This window comes from Peromyscus eremicus, unplaced genomic scaffold (assembly GCF_949786415.1).
Source record: "Peromyscus eremicus unplaced genomic scaffold, PerEre_H2_v1 PerEre#2#unplaced_466, whole genome shotgun sequence".
In the NCBI taxonomy this organism is placed as follows: domain Eukaryota; kingdom Metazoa; phylum Chordata; class Mammalia; order Rodentia; family Cricetidae; genus Peromyscus; species Peromyscus eremicus.
The window spans coordinates 147,121-166,937 of NW_026734702.1; the positions used below are offsets into that span (position 1 = coordinate 147,121).

At 47.7% G+C, this 19,817-nt stretch overlaps 1 protein-coding gene across 3 annotated transcripts in view; it reads left to right on the top strand.

Moving 5' to 3' along the window:
* Galnt14 (polypeptide N-acetylgalactosaminyltransferase 14) overlaps positions 1–19,817 on the top strand; it is a 219,142-nt gene that overhangs the window by 135,962 nt on the left and 63,363 nt on the right. For all 3 annotated transcript variants that reach the window (XM_059252892.1, XM_059252894.1, XM_059252893.1), the window contains exon 2: positions 1,201–1,370. In XM_059252892.1, the coding sequence (XP_059108875.1) occupies positions 1,201–1,370 (170 nt within the window). The remainder of the gene's footprint in view (positions 1–1,200; positions 1,371–19,817) is intronic.

A 19,817-nucleotide genomic window follows, 5' to 3' on the forward strand; every position in this document is an offset into this window, starting at 1 on the left:
TCTGTGTGCAGGAACAGCTAGAATTCTGTGACAGAGTAGCTGGTCTCTTCTCCCTTAAGATTTGTGCAATGTGAGACACTTGATCCCTACTGTTAGGGTCATGGGAATGAGCAACCTTTTCTTGATAACAGTGCCGGCCCCTGGACATTAGCTATCCCATTTGAGGCCATCAGGAAGTTCTTCCTGGAGGTGCAGCATTTGTGGTTTAGATGGAATTGAAAGATTTGGGTGTTTGGGGGTATAGACTACTCTTTCTCATGGTCTCATCTCTTCAGAAATGGCTGCTAAGTGCAAGCATCCAGCTTGCCAAGGTCCAGGCCAGGATACTCAGCCCTGCTAGCTGGGTAGGAAGACTATTGGCTGTAGATTTGGTGTTGGTAGGGTAGACCAGGTATCATGGGCTCTGATGGATAGGCAGCCCCTCTCCTCTTGGAAGGATCCAGAAGGCTAAGCTCTGCCTCGAGACCTACCACTTGCCAGACTGGTGGCCTTTCTAGGGTCAGTCCCTTCTTCCCTACTCTGCCCAGAGAGTTTGAGTATGCAAACATTTCTTTAAGTTGATGTCACCTTTCATATTCTGAAGTCCTGTGTCCTCATGCACACGCAGTGACATGCTTATTATCCACTCTCCCACTGATACTTCCTAAGAATGGCTATGGGTTCCTGGGTTGGAGAAACCAAGGGACCAAGGTGTCTAGTGGGTCACACACCATTGTTGACTGATGACCTACTTCCTGAATCTGCCTCTCTTGAAGTGCAGAGGAGAGAAGAATAGTCACTGTGGCCCACCTCGTAGCATAGGATGTTCTAACATAATCCTGGGAAGATGGTCTCTTGGGTCAGGGTACCAGAATTCAGGCCCAGGTCCTGCTACTTTCTATGTGGGGATCTTGGGCACAGTGCTGCCGTGTGACTGAATTCTCACCTGTTACGTTGAAAATCGGAGCAAATGTGTGAGGATCATATGAGATCGTGGGTGCTATGGTCCTAGGACAGCACCTGGTATATGGTGCTTGATGATGAGCAATATTATGACTGTTCTGTATGTGATTGTTACCACTGGTGTTTCTGCCCCATGGTGCCATGGTTGAGCTCATCATTGCCAGGACAAGTGTAGTCTCCGGTTGGTTGCCGACAGATGGATGGGAGCTAGTGGTGAGCAGGGAGCCTTCTTACCGACTTTCCATTCATGTCACACAGCCTTCTGATGCGGATTGGGATGACCTGTGGGAGCAGTTTGATGAGCGGCGGTATCTGAATGTCAAAAAGTGGCGCGTTGGCGACGATCCCTACAAGCTGTACGCTTTCAACCAGCGGGAGAGCGAGCGGATCTCCAGCAATCGGGCTGTCCCAGACACACGTCATAAGAGGTACTTCCTCCTCCTCCTCCTGTTTAGGTACCTTACTCTTCTCTGTGGCCAGGACAGATTAGCACAGGCTTGATTTAGGGGCCTGCAGTACCTAGCACCCAGTGCCAGGAACTGAAACAAGTGGATTAGTTTCTGCCATCAGACACCAAAGTGACATAATGAGTAAAGTATCTGTGCTACTTACTGATTTTTGCCACAAACCATCCCAGAGACCCTGCTTTTTGCTTGGAGGTTGAAAAGGGCACGAGGCCAACCGTAGAGGGAGCACCTGCCCCTCACTTGGTGAGCACTGTGGGTGCTACATTCTATAATGCTCATGGAACACTAAAAGGCTGGGCCTGGCTTCCCCTGGCTAAGTCTCACAGCCCAGCCTGGCTTTCTAAGTGGAAGGACTTGATGGGTACATCCTCAGGAACCCAGATCGCTGTCTCTCCTGTCACTAGGAGAAACCCTTTCTGTAGGAGCCTGTGTACATTTTGGCGTATGAGAAGAGAATCTAGGGGTCTCTTCACTTGACATTGGTTTCCTGTCTGCCTGCCCAGGAATCCCTTCCCACAGCCTCCTGGCTGCCACTGGCTTGGATGGGCCATAGCTCCAGAACTGGACAGAGAGCAGGCCTAATCTGGCGTAGAAAGCTTTGTTTCCGCAGAAGGAGGCTTTGTGAAAATGGATGCTGTATTGTCCCATCAACGGCTCCTTCAGCCCTGGTAGTCCCTATGCTTCCTAATGATGTGGGAGAAAGTAGTTCGGTCCTAACCCGATTCTCCCCTCCCAGCCTCCATGCTCTGGCCCAGACATGCCAAAGAGTCACACAGAGATGACTTTGATTGGTTCATGACACTGACTCTGCGCTCACTCCAACAGCAGCTTGGCCACTGGGGTGGGAAAGACTCAGAGACAGTTCACCTGGAAGGGTATAGCAATGACTTAAGGTACAGAGTATTGACTTTAGACTCTTAGCTTTGCCTCTTTTGTTTATTTGGGTCCCCATGTTGTGGGATGCAAATTTTATAGTGGTTAAGGCTTATTTTATTGGTAATTCTTGAGCATGTACTATGTGACATTATTCAGACTCAGTTTCCACAGCGGGGCTGCAGGACCTGGGAATCTCATCTTTTGCACCATGTATCCCATAGAGACACTCAACTAGTCCTTGTTGGTCACTGCCATTACTGCGTGGAGCTGGAGTCTTGGTGTCCACGTGAATACAGCAAAGAGTACAGACTGGATGATAGCCTGGCTTCTAACTCTACCATCTGTAAATTTAACTCTCCTTAAAAGGTGCTATGAAAGTCTACCTAAGCAGTAGTGCCCATGTCCCCTGTAGCCAGAGGCCCCTCCTCCTCCCTCCTACTGGCCTAAACTGTCTTAAAGTCAGAGTCCCGTTGAAATTCTTTTCAATATTGCTGTTTGAATTCCCTAGCTTTTCTCCTATTACTCCTCTCTGAGCAAAGTTTACATATCAAGTTATTATATTTCCTTGAGCCGAAACTATGTGTGGGAGAGCAGGCAAAAACGGAGCAGAGAGCAGGCAGAGAAGCCCCATTAGGTCTCAGGCAAGTAGTTGCTTCCTTGTTCTGATTCTGGATGCCACCACCGCCCCCACCCCCCCATCCCCGCCCTCATGACCCAGGAAGGAAACTGGAACTGTCCTAGGCAGGGAAGGCGAGTGGATGAGAGCCCTTGGAGTGCGGTCACAGCTGCTCTAGCCACAGGAGGATGCCCCAGGAGCTCACCAAGCAGTTGAGTGTGTTGAGTTCTGCACTCTCTCTTTTCTCTGATCTGTAAAGCAGAAACGAACGTCTGTACCAAGGCCAGACTTGTGGGAGCAGGCAATGAAGAGCTGAGCTTGTCCCCCAAAGAGCCCAGCTCGCCACCCAGCTCTGGGCTCGGCACCTATGCAGAACTCTGTCTGTTAAAGAATGGTGGTCTGCACGGAGATAGCAAGAAGGGCAGAGAGGATTGAGACGGAATCCAGACAGAAGGGAAAAGAATATTAGCCATATGTTTGCCTCAGGGCAACAGCCTTACCCTGCAGGAGTTGGAAGGGTGCCACTTGGAGGATTCTGGATTCGGGGAACTTTATTAAAAAACAAAAAAACAAAACAACAACAACAAAAAAAAAAAAACCCAGGAGAGTGGAGGGCTCAGAATTGGGGTGGGTGACTAGAACCAGAAGTTGTCTTGGGAGCCTTGAGTATTCACTGAGTGCAAAGTCCTAGTCTGGCCCTATGGCAGGTACCAATTGGATCGTCCAGCCCCAGGCTGAGTTTAGTAGAGTGCTGCCCCCTGCTGGTGGTACTCTTGTGCTCTTGAGACTCCCATAGTATGCCCGCAAAGCCCTGTCGGCGTTCTTCCTTCAAACTCAAACCACTGGGTGATGTCCTAGCTACATGATCATCCTCATCCAGCCCCTGATTATGGAAACCATCATTCTATGGCTGGACTCACCAGCCAAGTTTCCTAATCCTGCTGTGAGTCCAGTCTCCCTGGTGGATACGAATGTAGTCCCAGGAGCTTGTCTACCCAGACCAATAGAACCCTGGGACTCACGTGGGGGCCTGCCTGCCTCAGCCATGACTGGCATAGCTAACAGTGGCCAGAGGTTCTCAATAGCAATGCTGCTGATGTTTTTGGCTGTATGATTTCCTCACTGAGGGGATGTTCTGAACATGACAGGATTCTAGCAGCTTCTCTGGCTCCTACTTACTAGATGCCAATAACCTTCCCGTACCTCCCCCCTACACACACACCAGGTTGTGATAACCAAAAATATCTTTCCCATATGTCTTTCCTGGAGGACACAATTTCAATGAGGATCACTACTGTAAATCTGGCCTTGCTTTTTATCCAAATCTTCAGAAGTGAAATGAAAATATTTATCACCAGTCCATCACCAGCAGTAGGTCAGGCCAGACCTCCTGTGTAAAGCAGAGTGAAGTTGAAAGCAATGTAAGAGGGTCACCAGAGGGCCAGGACAGGGGTCTTTGGGATCAGCCAATTCTCATCCTGGCTGTGCCGCCGGTTAGATGAATGGACTCACTAACTTTTTCTACTCCTTGCTTTCCTCTTCTGAAAAGCAGGGATAAAAATAACAGGAATGATTCCCATCTACTTTGGTTGCTATAAGGATCAAATAAAATATGTAGACAGCATTGACCTATTTTATAGTTAACATTAGAAAAAAGATAACTGTGCAATGATGGCCGAGCCTCGTGTAGAAGAGGAACACTCTGGTAGAAAACCAGAGATGATTAAACCAACTAACTAATGAAGCACCGGCCCGGAACCACAATGAAGATGCTAAACGGCCAGGTGTGGCAGTGGGGATAGGGAAGAACTGAGGTGGGGTTCAAGGTCAGGCTTGACGCCAGAGAGATGAGGCTGAGCAACACGGTGTGTGGCATGTTGGCTATTTAGCGTCGGTCTGAGCAGCTCTCAATCCGGGCTTTTCCTGAGAGGCACTTGGGCAGCCTTTTAAATATGTTGATACCCAGACTCCAATCAACTCAAGTGTGTCCTTGCTCAGCTCCCAAGTGACTCTAATGAGCAGCAAGACTTGAGGGCAGCCGCTCTGGGTAAGGGCTTCTCAGACTTAAACAGGCAAACAGACGAGTCATCTGAAGATTCTTTGCATCCGACTCAGTAGATCTAGGCCGGGGCCCAATAGTCTGCATTTCTTTTCTTTTTTTTTTTTTAAGTTTGTTTTTTATAAATTTTATTTATGTATGTCTGTGTATATGAGAAAGTGAATACCACATGTATTGGAGGAAGCCAAAATAGGGCTTTAAATCCCTTAGAACTTGAAGTGTTGGTAATACCGAGCTGCTGTGTGGGTCCTATGAATCAAGCCTGGATCCTCTGGAAGAGCAGCAGATGCTCTTAGCCACCGTATCTTCTCTTCAATTCTGAGATTCTGCGTGTCTAATACGTTCCGCAGTGACAGCGATGACTATGGTCTGTGGGTCACACTTGGAACAGCAAGGACTCGCCATGGCTTTCAAAGCCTGGTTCTTCAGACCAAAGGGCCAACCACAACAGCTGGGAATGTGTTGGCAATGCACATTAGGCTTCACCTACCCACCTTGGAGGAAATCTCAGCTCTCTGGCTTAGCAAGACCTCAGGCGATTCTGAGGTCTGCCCCTTTAGAAACTCGGAAGCATTGGCTAGCTCTGGCAGCCCACTTCTGTGGTCTAGATGGAGTCCATGTATGAGCTGGTTCTGCCAAAAGGCTTGAATTTTAAGGAGAGTGTAGAGGCCCTGGGAGATAAGTGCACCCAACTGCCCATATATTGTGTACCTCTCCCTCTGTCCAGGTGCCAGGGCTCCTGACTCTGGCCTTGTAGAGACTGGCCTCTCTTGTTCCCTCCTCTGACTTCATCCACCATCCTCATCCTGCCATCCGTCTGGCAACTGGCATCACTGCTCCTGAGTGTCCACTACACTGTCACACCTTAACCCATGGCCAGTGACCTCCATCCGCTGCCTGGCTCATTCATGGGACTGAGCCCCATTGATGCAGGCTTTACTCCTGCTAAGCCAGTTTGTATCCCCGTCCTGCCTCGCAGCAAAGGTCCTGCTAGTTCTGAGTCAATTGCCCTGTAGAGTAAAGAACACATTGAACATTTATTACAGTGTCTGCTGAGTGATAGGGATCCAATATCCGTTCATTGAATAAATAAAAGACAGGTCAGAAAGACCGTTGACCACTTCCTCCCATCTGCCTTCCATGCAGAGACACAAAGGGGAGCTAAAAGAAGCCCCCCTCATCATCCCTTGACCCTCAGGAGCTTCGTGTGAGAGATGGAGAGAACAGTCATAGAGTTAAAGGAAAAAGCCTTATTCTCCCCCTTGAAGAGTTCTCATTATTGAAAAGAGAAGAGGGAAGAAACAGCACGTGGGAGGGGTCCGGAGCTTATTAAATTTGCTTGCGATTTTCTTACCACAGTAATTGGATTCTGATTTATAGTATGCGTTTGGACAGCGCCTGGAACAGACAACTATTAGCTGAGCATTAGGGCAAGAGCTGCCAAGTGGATGCTGCTGGGGTGAATTGCCTCGGAAGCTGGAGAAGCCAGGTGACGGGAAGGGGGCGGAGGAGGGGAAGGCGTCGGTCCTCACCCTGGAGGCTGATGGACCGACCACATCCTTGGCACTGTCCTAGCGTCCGTGATGATGCCATAGCCAGAACGGTGCAGGAAGTGATGGATGGATGCCTTACATATTCACATCCCTCCCCTGCCCACCCTACCCCTCACATCCATTTGGAATGATGGTCACAGTACTGACGCTGGGGCTTGCTACATGCTTTCTTTAGACAATGCAGGTCTCTAGAGGCAAGTTGGGAGGAGGGTTACAGAGTGACTTCTGAAACATCCTGGCCCCTCCCCTTCCTCCATCTTCTTCGTACAGTGTTGGGCTGGATAACTTCCGCTCATTCTGAGTCCGCACATCATTACACAATTGTGAACGGCTGCGACCAGCTTCAGGCAGTCTTTCTGGTCCAGACCGACATATATACTCGTCCTGCTAGCTTGTCCCACTTCAACTGAGCAGAGCACTGGGCATTCGAGTCCCAACTTTTTCACTTCAGGCATGTTGTTCTGTCAAGGGCCTGGGTCCTGTGGTCACAGTGATAAATAAGACATGGAGATATGTTGAGATATATATATCACATGATTGGTAGGAGGTAGTGGTGTGCCATGCAGAAAAATTTCATTGTAAGAAAGAGATACATTTAGCTGAGCTAAGAGTCCAAAAATATTTCCCCAGAGTTCTTCTGTTCATAACACAGTGACTGGCCCAACAAACAATCCCTGCTCTCCAGTTACTCTACCTCAACCCTGTTACACCAGCTGGATCTGTCATCATTCCAATAGCACATAAAACATCTGGCGAACAAGTAGCCATCAAATGGAGACACACCCCTCAGGTCAGGGGTAGGGTGGGGGGGTATTTTGATAAAGTGAATGTATGGTTTTACCGTTGCCTAGCAATGCCTATTATGGGATTGCTTGGATTGCAGGAGAGCAGGTGTCAGGGTGGGCTATATAGAGTTAGAGTTAGGGAAGCTTCATTAGGTCTCCCCCCTTGGCCTGGCTGGGTTTGATTGCTCCCTTCTGGCATGTTCTCCCAGCCTTCCGTCCAGCATGGAACTAAATGGTAAGAATCAGTGGGGCGCCCATCGCTTGCCTGGAGGGAAAATTCCACACTTCGATACATCTCGCCAGGAAGACATTTTTCCTTTGCTCCTTTTCATCCTGGGAAATGAAGGGGCAGTGGCCCAGTGTCTGAACACATTTCTCCCTCCTTGTATTTACTCAGTTGGAATGGCTGTCAAAGATCATCATCATTTCTCTCCTTGTGCTCCTCGTCACTTAGCAGTAATAGGATAAGAATCTTTACGGCTGGAATGGCGAAGCGTAAAAAATGTTCATATTCCCTCCGAGTCAAGGCTATTCCACTGGCTCAGCACTGTGTTAGTGATTCTGCAGCAGGGCTGAGAGGAGGGGAGGGGAAACCCATCACAGACACTTAGCTTTTGCAAACAAGCTCTTCACATCTGCTACTCTCCGGTCCCCCCCTGTGAGAACCATTTTTCAAGACAAGATGTGAGCCCCTGGATGGTGTCTCTGTGTACGCTTGGCTTGGAGTTCAAGTTGCTGCGTGGAAGAAAGGGAACCACGGGAGGGATTTCAGAGCATCTTGGAGGTAGCTGTGCAGTTAAACTGAGTCAGCAGACCTGGGTACTTGGCGCCAATGTCTACAGTGCTGGGGTGGCTCATCTTCATTGTCAGCTTGACTAGACTTGGAATTCCCTGGGAGACACACCTCTAAGCATGGCTGTGAGGGTGTTTCTAGAGAAGTTTAACTGAAGATGGAATGCCAGTCCTGAATGCAGGTGGCCATCCCATGAGCTAGGAACTCAGACTTTAAAATAAAATAAAAATAAATAATGTAGTATTCATCTTGTTGTCCCAGCACTTTGGAAAGAGAGACAAGGAGGGAGAATCCAAGGCTAGCCTCAGGTATATAGAAAGCTGGCCTGGGCTACAGGACACTTAGACTCAAAAAATAATAATTAATATTTTAAAAGGAGGAAACAAAAGGAACACCAGCATTCACCGCTCCATGCTGCCTGTTCTGTGGAGATGAGTGGAAATTAATAGTCACAGTTGAGAGCATTTCCATCACCATGCCATGCCTTTCCCATCATGATGGACTGCATCCTCAAACTGTGATCCCAAATAAGCCCTGGCTTCCTTAAATTGCTGCTTATTAGATATTTGGTTATAGCCGTGAGAAAAGTAATGCAAGAGTCTTGAGATAATTCTCCCCAGGTAAGAGGGGGGATGGGCCACAGGAATAGAGTATTATTCCCTTTTACTCCTGTCCCTGGATTCTTTGAACACGGAGCCTGCAGATCTCTTCGCCACTGCTTGCTCTGACTTCCAGATTTCCCAAAGGAAGGACTCATTAGTCTTCCAAAGAGGATCAAGCAGGAACACTGGCTAATGAGAATTCATCTAGACAAACGACTTCAGCAGATCTGTTTGCTCATACCTCATCCCCTAGAGAACCCCGCCAACTTTGACCCTGCGTTATGCACATCATCCGTTTACTCATTCATGATTTGTGCTTTCAATTCATTCACCCAGCACTTGTATGTAGAATATTCCCCATGTCCAGTTCTGGCTTAGGAATTGGGTCCCTGTGGGTCTCAAATGTGAATTTCATTGAGACATCTCTCCTCGAATCAGCCCAGCACCCCTACTTTTCCTTCTCTCTCAGGTTTTAGTCTGGCTTTTTCTGCCTTGGTCAGGTAGTGGAGCATAGGGGCTAGAATGGGGGCTAGAAATACTTTTGTGAATAAAGGGGAGTGGGCCTGTGCAGAAGTGGGAATCTGTGGCTTGCAGAAGTAGCTGGCGCTTTAGCTCTAGCTGGCAGGAACATATGGGTCTTGATGAGTTCACCAGGTGATGGGCATGTCGGAATAAGAGCATAGGAAACTGTCAGACAGGACAGCCAGTGCTTTGTCGAATCTATCCAGTTTGGAGAATGAGATGATGGAGGGAAGAAGTAGAGAAAACATTCTGGAAGAGAAACTTAGGGTCACATTTAACAAAGTCTTGGCTTCAGGAGGACTTAAGAGTTAACTCAGTAAACAACTAGAAGGCTCTCATGTAGACATCACCCCATTGCCATGGCAATCCTGGGGGTGTTCTATGTACATTTTATGCCAGAACTATATGATGAGAGCTTCTAACAGAAGAAAGGAACTGAAGTGGACTGGGCAAAATGGGGCAGGTAGCAATAATGCCCCCAAGGGAGGAGGAGTACCAAGTTAAGCTCCTCAGACAAGGAGTTTGCCATGGGATCTTAGTAACAGAACCCTTATAGTGGCTTCATGGCTGTCACACTGGGCCATTTGTTCCTAGTTGAGATGGGAGGGATGAGGATTAAACACTGGTCTTGGAGTAAAGGAACTGGAGTGGATGTGGGACCTGTCATTCACCCCCAAAGCTACCTTCGTGCTTCAGAATGAGCACCAGAGAGAGAGAGAGAGAGAGAGAGAGAGAGAGAGAGAGAGAGAGAGAGAGACAGAGACAGAGACAGAGACAGAGAGACAGAGACAGAGAGACAGAGAGACAGAGACAGAGAAAGACAAAGAAAGACAGAGAGAGGGACAGACTAAACGAGGTGAACTTGGGCTTTGGAGCTAGAAGAGGTGATACACAGGATTCTGGGTTTTGCAGTTAAGGTAGTTGGACAGTTATATTTTAGCTTTGCCTGGAGAAACAAAAAGTAACATTTCAATTATCTAATGAAATAAAGAGTGCCATCTGCTGTTCTGTCACCTAGGCCAAGTTGTAACAGGCAGGCGACTGACAAAGCATCCTTTGTGGCTTTGAAGTTACTGATGAGTGGCCTTGGTTCTGGGGGCAGGTTTCCCCGCCTCCTCCTTGGATCTGTTTTCCATAGTTCATACAGTCTGAGAATTTGAGCAAAGGAAAGAAGTCCAGGAAGAGATTCAAGCATATGTTTAGTGCCAAAATGGGAAAGTGACTCGGATTAAACATTTGCCATGAGGAATTTAGACTACAGATTATTACATATAAGGCAATAAGGGAGGTATCTGTGGAAATGTCAATGGTTTCCCTGTGGAATGTCGATTCTCCAGAATAGCAGCTCCTCCACCTGGGCAACTGGGAACTCCCTCATTGCCCTCCCACAGCCATTGGTACATGTCCACCTTATGGACCACTTACGTCTCAGTTAGGGTCACTATTGCTGTGATGAAACACCATGACCGAAGTAATTGGGGAGGAAACAGTTTGTTTGGCTTATACTTCCATATCGCTGTTCATCACTGAAGGAATTCAGGGAAGGAACTCAAACAGGGCAGGAATCTGGAGGCAGGAACTAACACAGAGGCCATGGAGGGGTGCAGCTTAGTGGATTGCTCCCCATGGCTTGCTCAGCCTGCTTTCTTATAGAACCCAGAACCACAAGCCCAGGGATGGCACCACCCACCATGGGCTGGGCCCTCCCCATCAATCACTAATTTAGAAAAATGTCCTACAGGCCTGCCTATAGCCCAATCTTATGGAGGCATTTTTCTTAACTGAGGTTTCCTCTTCTCGTGTGCGTCAAGCTGACATAAAACTATCCAGCACAGCAGGTTTTCATAAGCACTTTGATTAGCTGGATGCCTAAATCAAGCGTTTCTGCCTTATTCCATCTACCTGTGTCCTTTGCTGAAGTACCAAGTCCTAGACCTGGATCTTCATCCCCCTTGAGAGACCTGCTTCTCTTTGGGTTATCTTTTTGCCAAACATTTTGAAACAGAATCGTAGAATAAGGAAAGAAATTAGGGGTGAGTACAAGAATACCTGGGTCCTCCCTAAGATAAGGCCCTAACCTCTTTAGCTCCTGTGGCATCTGTGATGGCTAGTCTTGGTTGTCAATTTGACTATATCTCGAGTTGACCAAAACCCAAGTAGCTAGGTACACCTGTGAGGGATTTTTTTCCTTAATTAAATTTTTTGAAGTGGGAAGATACACTTTTAACCCAGCTCTTTTGATGTGGGGAAATTCACCTTTAATCTGGGCCACATCTTCTACTGGTGGCCTATATAAAAGACATACAACTCTCTCTCTTTGCCTGCTTTTCTCGCTCTTCTTGGCAAGTCCATTCCTTCACTGGCATTATAGCCTACTTCTTAGGGATTCTAGCATATACTGAAGAGCAAAATCTGAGACATGTAACTTCATTGGCTGAACAACTGCTAGATTCTTGGACCTTCCATTGGTAGAGAGTCATTGTTGGACTAGCTGGACCACAGCCCATAACCCTATAAATCTACTATGTATGCACACACACACACACACACACACACACACACACACACACACAATATTATATATAATAGATAGAAAGATAGATAGGAAGGAAGATAGATAGATAGATAGATAGATAGATAGATAGATAGATAGATAGATAGATAGAGGCACACAGAGAGAGAGAGAGAGAGAGAGAGAGAGAGAGAGAGAGAGAGATTTTCATTCTATCAGTTCTGTTCCTCTAGAGAACCCTGACTGATACAGCATCCATTTCTGCATATAAACCATGAGTGGAGTAACTGCTAGTGGTTATTATGGTCAATTCCAGTTCCATCTGCTACATTATACGTGCTTCTTCCAGTAAGACTGCATACAGGAACTGACTTAGGAGCGGAATCAGGTTGGAAGCTATTTCCAGAAACATGACACCTTCCTGCTTTCAGTATCTTCCTCCCAGCATCACCCTGAATTAGTGTTTCCCTCCACAAACTCCCCTTCCTAGCCAGGCTCAAGGACCCTCCAGAACCATTAGCTCTGTCCTTTTATATTGCCACCTTGTCTGTTTCTGCCAGCCAGCCTTCCCCACTCATCACATATTTGTCAGCATGGAGGTCACCAGGCCTCTCCCGGCCTGAGGCACAGGCATCTGGTAGTCACACCTGTTTTTCTCTCAATGGTCGGACCCATCAGTCTTTTTTTTTTTTTTACTGGAAGTACGGGCTCTATTAGTACAACAGCATCCATTCGCTGCTGGGCAGGGCATGGTTTGTGGGTGGCAGCTTAGGACACTGGGTCACTTGCCTGAATGTGTCACCTGGAATAAGGAGCCAGAACCTCACACTTCTCGTCTTTAACACCTAGAGCCTGCCACCTGACAGTCCCTTCTCCTGCCTCCAGTACTTTATAGAACCATTGGTTTGTGTCATATGAGGCATGTGTCTCTAACGCTCGGAAGAAGTAATGCTAATGGATTGCTTGAAGAAATCATCAGGGTGCTAGGACCAGGGCCAGGGTACCTGGACTATTCCTCAATAAAAGGATGGAAGATACAGGGCATCCTCCAAGAAAGACTGCTTGTGTCTTGTGTTTATTTAGCATTTTATATCTCTTGCAATGTCCTTTTTGGTCTTGGGAGAAGGGATGATGACCATTTCAGAGAAGCAAGCTGAGGCCCAGGCAAGGGACCTGGTGCACTAAGACAAGGCTAGATTTTCCATCTCTGAGAGTTGGGAAAAAGCATCTCAACTCCATCGTAGCTGGTCCTTAGGTGAGTTACCGAAACTTCTCCAGATTCCATTTCATCACCCATAGAGGGGGGAATAATGATGCTCTTTTCCCTGTTCTATAGTGTTGGAAGGAAGCAAGGTAGACTCAGAGGTGGAGGGATCGTGGTGGATGCCAACAAGTGTGGAGAGGTACCAGCTCAGAGCCTTCTCCCAACCTCTTTAGTTGGGGTGCTGTGGCTCTTTGTGCATTTCGCTGAGCGGAGCTCAAGGTGAGGCTGGCGCAGGGCACGCTGGGCAGGAAGTCCTCGGAGAGCTCCTGGCCCAGCCCTAGCTCCCGGCACGGAGTATCTCTCTTGCCTGAAATGTCAAACGTACTTAAAAACTGGATGGCAAGAAAGAAGTGACGAGGCATCTGCAGCAGTGCATCTGGCCAAGTTTGTACTTTTAAAGACGCGAAGGAGAGACGCCAAGGCCAGAAGAAGTGATGGAGGGCCCGGGGCCAGCAAGTACAAAAACGTGTTTGACAAGAGAGGAAAAGAGCAGGAGAAGAGATGACAGCTGTGGGTGGGAGGCGCGCGAAAGGAGGCCCAAGCCCAGCGTGGTGACAGACGGCGACGGCGGGACGGCACGCGGAGAGCCCCATGTGAGGCTTGGAGGTGGCTAGGAAGCCAGATGAGAGTGTATGTGGAAGGCAGAAACTTGTAGCACCGGGCCAGCCCCGTCCCTCTAGGCTACTGAGGACTGGGGTCTGTAAACGCCAGTGGTGGTTACCTTGGGTGTCTCTGAGGCCGCAGGAAGAACCCCTTGTATCGAGGGAGGCTCTATCACAAACAAGCTGTTCTTGCTTTCTGATCTGGACTCACCCAGGAGTGAACCTATAGAAGGCCAGAGTAACCCTACTGTCCCTTCCTCTTGGGCTCCCTCCTCCTGCCTCCTGCCTTAGAGTCTCCTTCATGGATCATTCACAGACTTCCCCCAGCCTGCCCAGGTCACCTCTCCAGAGATAGAAGAACCCAACCCCTCTTTGCTCTGAGATCTGTTCCCTCCTACACCAGGTCCCTCTGTTCACCACCTGACTCAAGCCAGACACTCCGTTCATGTTCTTCTTTTGCCTTAGTTTTCATTCAGTCTACCTTCTAGTGATCCTCGAGTCTTTGTGCTCCCTGCCCAGCTCTGTGGCTCATCCCTCTCACCTGGGTGACGGCAGCAACCCCAGCTGCCCTCCTGGCTTAGAGCTGAGTAGCACATGCCCAAGAGAACATCCCCCTCAGTCTAGACCTTTCCAAATTTGGACTCATCCGACACTACCTTCTGACACAGTGTACGTGTGTTTCCTCAAAGCCTTGCAGAAAGCCGGCCAGGACTTGATCCCTGGTTACAACGTCAGGATGGACCTCTTTGTTCTCTGCCTCTCTCTGCTCAGGTCACCCCTTCATCTTTCTGTAATCCAGACAGCATGTCTCTTCTCTAAGATCTTCTTCTGATCTTAGCAGAAGTCCAGCATCTCCCCTACACTCCCGTCCATCTCTGAAAAGCACTCATCACCCTAAATCACAAGTATCCGTTCCCTCTCTGTCTCCTTCCCAAGCTTTGGGGGCACACGGGCCAGAGGTGCTGACCTCTTTTTATGTATCCGGAGTCCAGTGCAGTCCTTTGCCCTCATTCTTTGCTTATCGGAATCAGCCCTATGAATCGGGACCCAAAGGGTACCTTAAATCGGTTGTCAAACTCTCTACTGAAAACAATGTCTGGGAGTATAGGAGTGGAAAATGCATCCTCAGAACAGAGCGAGAAAATCAAATCACGGGAAATTTAAAGCCACCTTCACTCCACAAAGGAGTCTCGTGTTCACTCATAAATCCAAGACCATAATCAGCCAGCACTTATTGATCATACTGCTCCCCTGACGTGTGGTAGGCACCTTATATATGTGCTCTCAGGTAAGCCTCTCAACTTTGCTATGATCCTGGTTTTAGAGATGAGGAAATTGACGCTGGCAGGTAGAGTGACTTGCCTCTGAGGGACGTAAAAAAAAAACGTAGAAAAGTGGCCCTGCCCGTAGGAAAGGAAAAGTCTCCCCGCAAAGATAGACAGCTTGGTGGAGGGGGGCAGTTCATAAGATACGTGGTGGAGAAAGGAGTTTGAGCCGAGGGATGTGCAGCACCTATATAATTAAGTGCCTGTGGAAGGGGAGGTGCCAGGATGGGGAGGTGTCAGGACAGGGAGGTGACAAATGGGGAGGTGTGTAGAAGCTGTCAATAGGACATCGCCAAGGGAGGTAGCCGAGCTGGTTTAGTAGAGACAGAAGTCTCCTAGGAGGGGACTATGAAAAGAGACGGGGTGGGCTGGAAGGCAGGTAAGTGCAAGCAGAGAGAATCATCTGTAGTAGGTAGTTGTTCCAGCTTTGACCTGGAAGTACTAACCCCCAGTGAGGCTTCCGGTAACTGTCACGCCTACCTATGGCCTGCCCCTGAGGCGGGACCGAGACAGTAGCCTGTAAGAACTGAGATCTGCATGTGCCAGCTCTCTTGGTTTCTGGTAAGCCTGGATGTTGGATGGTAGACTGAGCGGTGAACACTGCTGGACTGCACTTCACCTCTCCTGGACCCTGTAACCTATCCCTTCACTTGTAAGTTACCCCCACAAAATAAACCTCCCTTTTAACTACGTAGAGTTGCCTTAATACTTCCACCAATAATCATCAGCAGTGGTGTGTGGCAGAGCTAGGACACAGGTCAGACTTGGGAGGACAAAAATCAGAACAAAAGGAGGGGATAAAGACGATCTGGGGACAGGGTTGATTCAGAAGGTGTTGACTTAGGAAGGTATAGAAGCCTTTGCTTTTTGTTACCGGAACACCACCCACCCCAGAGCTTTTCCAAGGAACACACTATTAAGAGTCCCTGGAGAAGAGATATGGGACATTTTGGCCCTCAAGAGGACCACACTTGAGCTCAAGACCCCAAGTCTGGCCTTTCCCTAGAGCCAAAAGTGTAGTTCTGATTCTAGCTGCTCCCTTGTCAGAAGTTTTTTACTACTTTTGAGCAAAAGAAAGGCATAGTTCACTGAGCCTGTAGCTGGGAAGTCTGGGAAATAAGAGAGCATCAGGAAACAGGAAGAGGACACATCATTCTTTAGCCCATGATGTTCCAACTTCTAGAACATTCGAGCATGTAGTCTTTAAGACACAAAATGAAAAGAAAGGCAGATATTAAATGAGACTTGTATCCGTGAATCTGATATCCCTCAAGGGTATGGTAACAAGGTGGGAGAGGCACTGAGTGGGAAGTCAGAGTGTCTGGTTTTAGAAGAGCTTCTGCTACTTACTGGCTCCTCTGTGGTGAGAGAGGAGCGATGCAGCACCCACTTTGAGAATCACTCTGCACATTTAGAGCTCTGTGAAGAATACCTGAGACAGAGCGAGCATTCGGTAAGCGTATCTATTATTACTATTGCGCCACGTGATTCCAGCAGGGCTAAAATAAGACATGAAGGCACCCTGCTCCCAGACACCAAAGATCTTTTTCAGGAAACACTCAAAAATAAGTCTTGGCCTATCCCCAACACTTGCTAGTCCCAGGAAGGAGATACTGAATTTACAGAACCTTTGGAGACCACGTCTCCCTCCCCCCCCCCCCCCCCCCCCGCCCACACTCTCCTTTGAACTCTGACCTCCACATTCATATGCATGCAAACACACACACACACACACACACACACACACACACACACACACACACACACACACACAGAGCTGCCATCTGAGTAGTATTGGTATTAATTGACCTAGGTCCTAGTACCAAAGGGTAGCCCCTTGCATTATACACAGAGCTGAGGAGAAGGAGCTATCCCTTCCATATAGCTTCCAGCCAGCCTCGGTCTCCTGCTCACTTTCAAGTTTCTGGTCAACTTTGTGACCTAAATTGGCTCACAAAGTGAGCCTGGTGCCCAGGGGAGCAATAGTCATTTCTTGAGGTCTAACTCAAAAAGAGGAATCTGTACTCTCTAGGGCAAGTAGGTATTCTGAGCCCCAATACTCCTGTCTACACATGCCACAGAGATGGCCCAAGGAGATGGACTGAGGCTAGAGATGAGAAGTACTTCACAGAGTGATAGCCACAGCACTAAGAACTGAGGAATGTCTGCTGGTCCCAGACCAAGAGTAGGAGCCATCCTGTCTTCCATGTTAGTATTTACAGTTTTGGCAGACAAAGGCAAATCATGATTTAATGTGATGGATCATTAAACTGTGCTTTCAGATGCCAGTTGGTAAATTAGTCCACATCTGACTGGTGGAACTGAGACAGAAGAGAGAGAGTGGGGGAGATTTCACTGATGCCGATGTCTACATCTAATAGTCCTTTCATTATGCTGAGATTGTGCCCTTTTCTGGAATTTAGACAACATTTCTTTTATGAAATGATAATGGTAGATGATGTAGATGTGTGTGTGTGTATATATATATATATATATATATATATATATATATATATATATATATATAGTTCGTAGTAAATTACACCAATGGGGTGGATGTAGAGTCCTAGAAAGGCAAGATAAGGAGAGAAGGGGGGGAAAAAAGAAACCACCCATAGAACAGTGATTCTCAATCTGTGGGTCTCAACCCTCACAGGGGTTGCATATCTGATACCTTGTATATCAAATATTTACATTGCAACTCATAACAGTAGCAAAATTATAGTTATGAAATAGCAACAAAATAATTTTATGGTCGGGGGTCACTACAACATGAGGAACTGTATTATAAAGGGTCACAGCGTTAGGAAGGTTGAGAGCCATTGCTGTAGAAGAAAACATGCATTTCACATACACAGGAGAGAGATGGTACCTGCAGAGATCCAGAATGGACAAAGAGCAGTGTGTGGCTATGTGTGGCTGGAATATTGAGGGTATGGCAGTCTGGAGTCGGGAGAACCAAGGATGGGTGGTAAGCCATGATCAGGTGTCTCAGCTGTATTTTGTGAACAGTTAGGTAGCATGGAAAGGTGCAGAGGCTGCAGCTTTAGGCCGGTCACTCCAGTGGCTGCAGCTCCAGTGCATTGGGAGGAGACAGGAAGTTGCTGCAGTCATCTAGAAAAGCCTGGATGGGAACATAGAGAAACAGCCAGATGGAAAGATAAGCAAGACGAATTGCCGAGCTAGGTTTAATTAAGGTGGGTATGGGGGAGAGAGAATCAGGGTTAGAAGCCATGTCTTAGGCTGGGGCACATGGCTGATGATGAGTTGGGGAATACATTTGAGAGACTGAGAGTGAGTGAAGAACTCATTCCTGGGGATACCCAGTAGACGATGCTTATTAGTTAGTCACAGCTGGGGCACGAGCCAGCATGTGGGCGATTGATGGCCCAGAGGGAAGGACGATTCAGAAAAGTATGGCCCAGGAGAAGGTCTTTGCGGAACGGCAGCATTTCCGATGAGGGGAAGAGGAGGAGAGTCAAGAGGATGTGGCTGAGAAGGAGGCAGCCATGCTAGGGCCATGTCACCGAGGCCAAGGGCCAAGAACAAACCAAGTATGTCAGAGTATGACTAGTAAGATGACGGCTGTGAAGTTGTCACTTCACATCATGAAGAAGTGATGGGAACCTCGACGGGGGTATTCTCAGAGGAGAGGGTGGCAAGAGAGCCCTTGAAGACTGTGGTAGCTGATGACATTGAATGGGACGACACCATATGATGGGGACTGTCTGTAGTGTCTGATAGGTTTTCTAAGCCTGGATGCTTTAAGGAAGCTGAGTAAGTTCAGTCACTAAAAACCAAAAAAAAAAAAAAAAAGCTTATCTCTACTGCACAGTAGTCACCACCTTGGGTAGGTCAATCCACTGTTCTGGTCCTCAGTTTCTTCATTTGTAATAAAAAAAAAAAAAAAAAGGGTGGTGAGCAGCTGGAGGCAATGATTTATAAACTGATTGACACCACATTCCATTCTGTTTGGTTTAATATGTGATATGCTTTAGTAAATCTATAACTATATTTCGGTTTCCAGTATATAGGAACCTATATGTACTATGAAAGGGGAGGGGGCGCACAAGGGAGCAGACGTGCTAGGTTTTGAGGGAGAAGTTTGGGGAATGGCGAACCCCTAGAGGTCTCAGAACCTCTAACAGGTCCATATTCCTTCCTGAGGCACCAAAAGTAATATTTTATGGAAGCTAATCTAATCTTCATCTAATATTATCTGCCAAATTCTCTTGGCCCGTTTCTACTTTATTCACCAAGCATGCAGACATCTCCCAGAAATGCTGTCTAGCAGCTCACAGTGAAGGGGGCAATTAAACAGATGATCTTCAAGGACCCTTCTGGCTGGATATTACAAAAACCCATCAGAGTTTTTTTTTTTTTTTTTGGGGGGGGGTGTCAAAGAAAAGTCTTCCAGCTATTGGTGATGCCTCTAAACCAGAAACAGATACCGAGCATTTAAGCGAGTCGGAGCAATATGGTCTCATACCCAGCTGCCCACTCCCTACTTATCTTCCTAGTTTCTCATGACAGACCCCATGGGACTCTCTTACCTTGCCAGGAGGCAGGATGTTCAGGACTGATTTCCAGGATCATCGTTCTGATCTACAGCCTGCAATTAATCAGACCATGGTAGTGGCCTAGAAGTGTCAAGGCATAGATTTTCTGAGAGATTGGAGGCTGCTGGCAGTAGATGGCTGATACATCCAGGAGACGCTGATATTCTCTAAAGAACACGATTTGAAGACCCATAACTGGACTGGCGAAAATCACAGTGGTAGTTAGAGGCAAAGAGATACATGTGTTGGCCTGGCCAGGAGTACCCTGAGACCAGGTACCCTGCAGAGTGGCCTGGTGGACCGAAAAGGAGGAATGTCTGTGGTAACATTTAGGACAGCA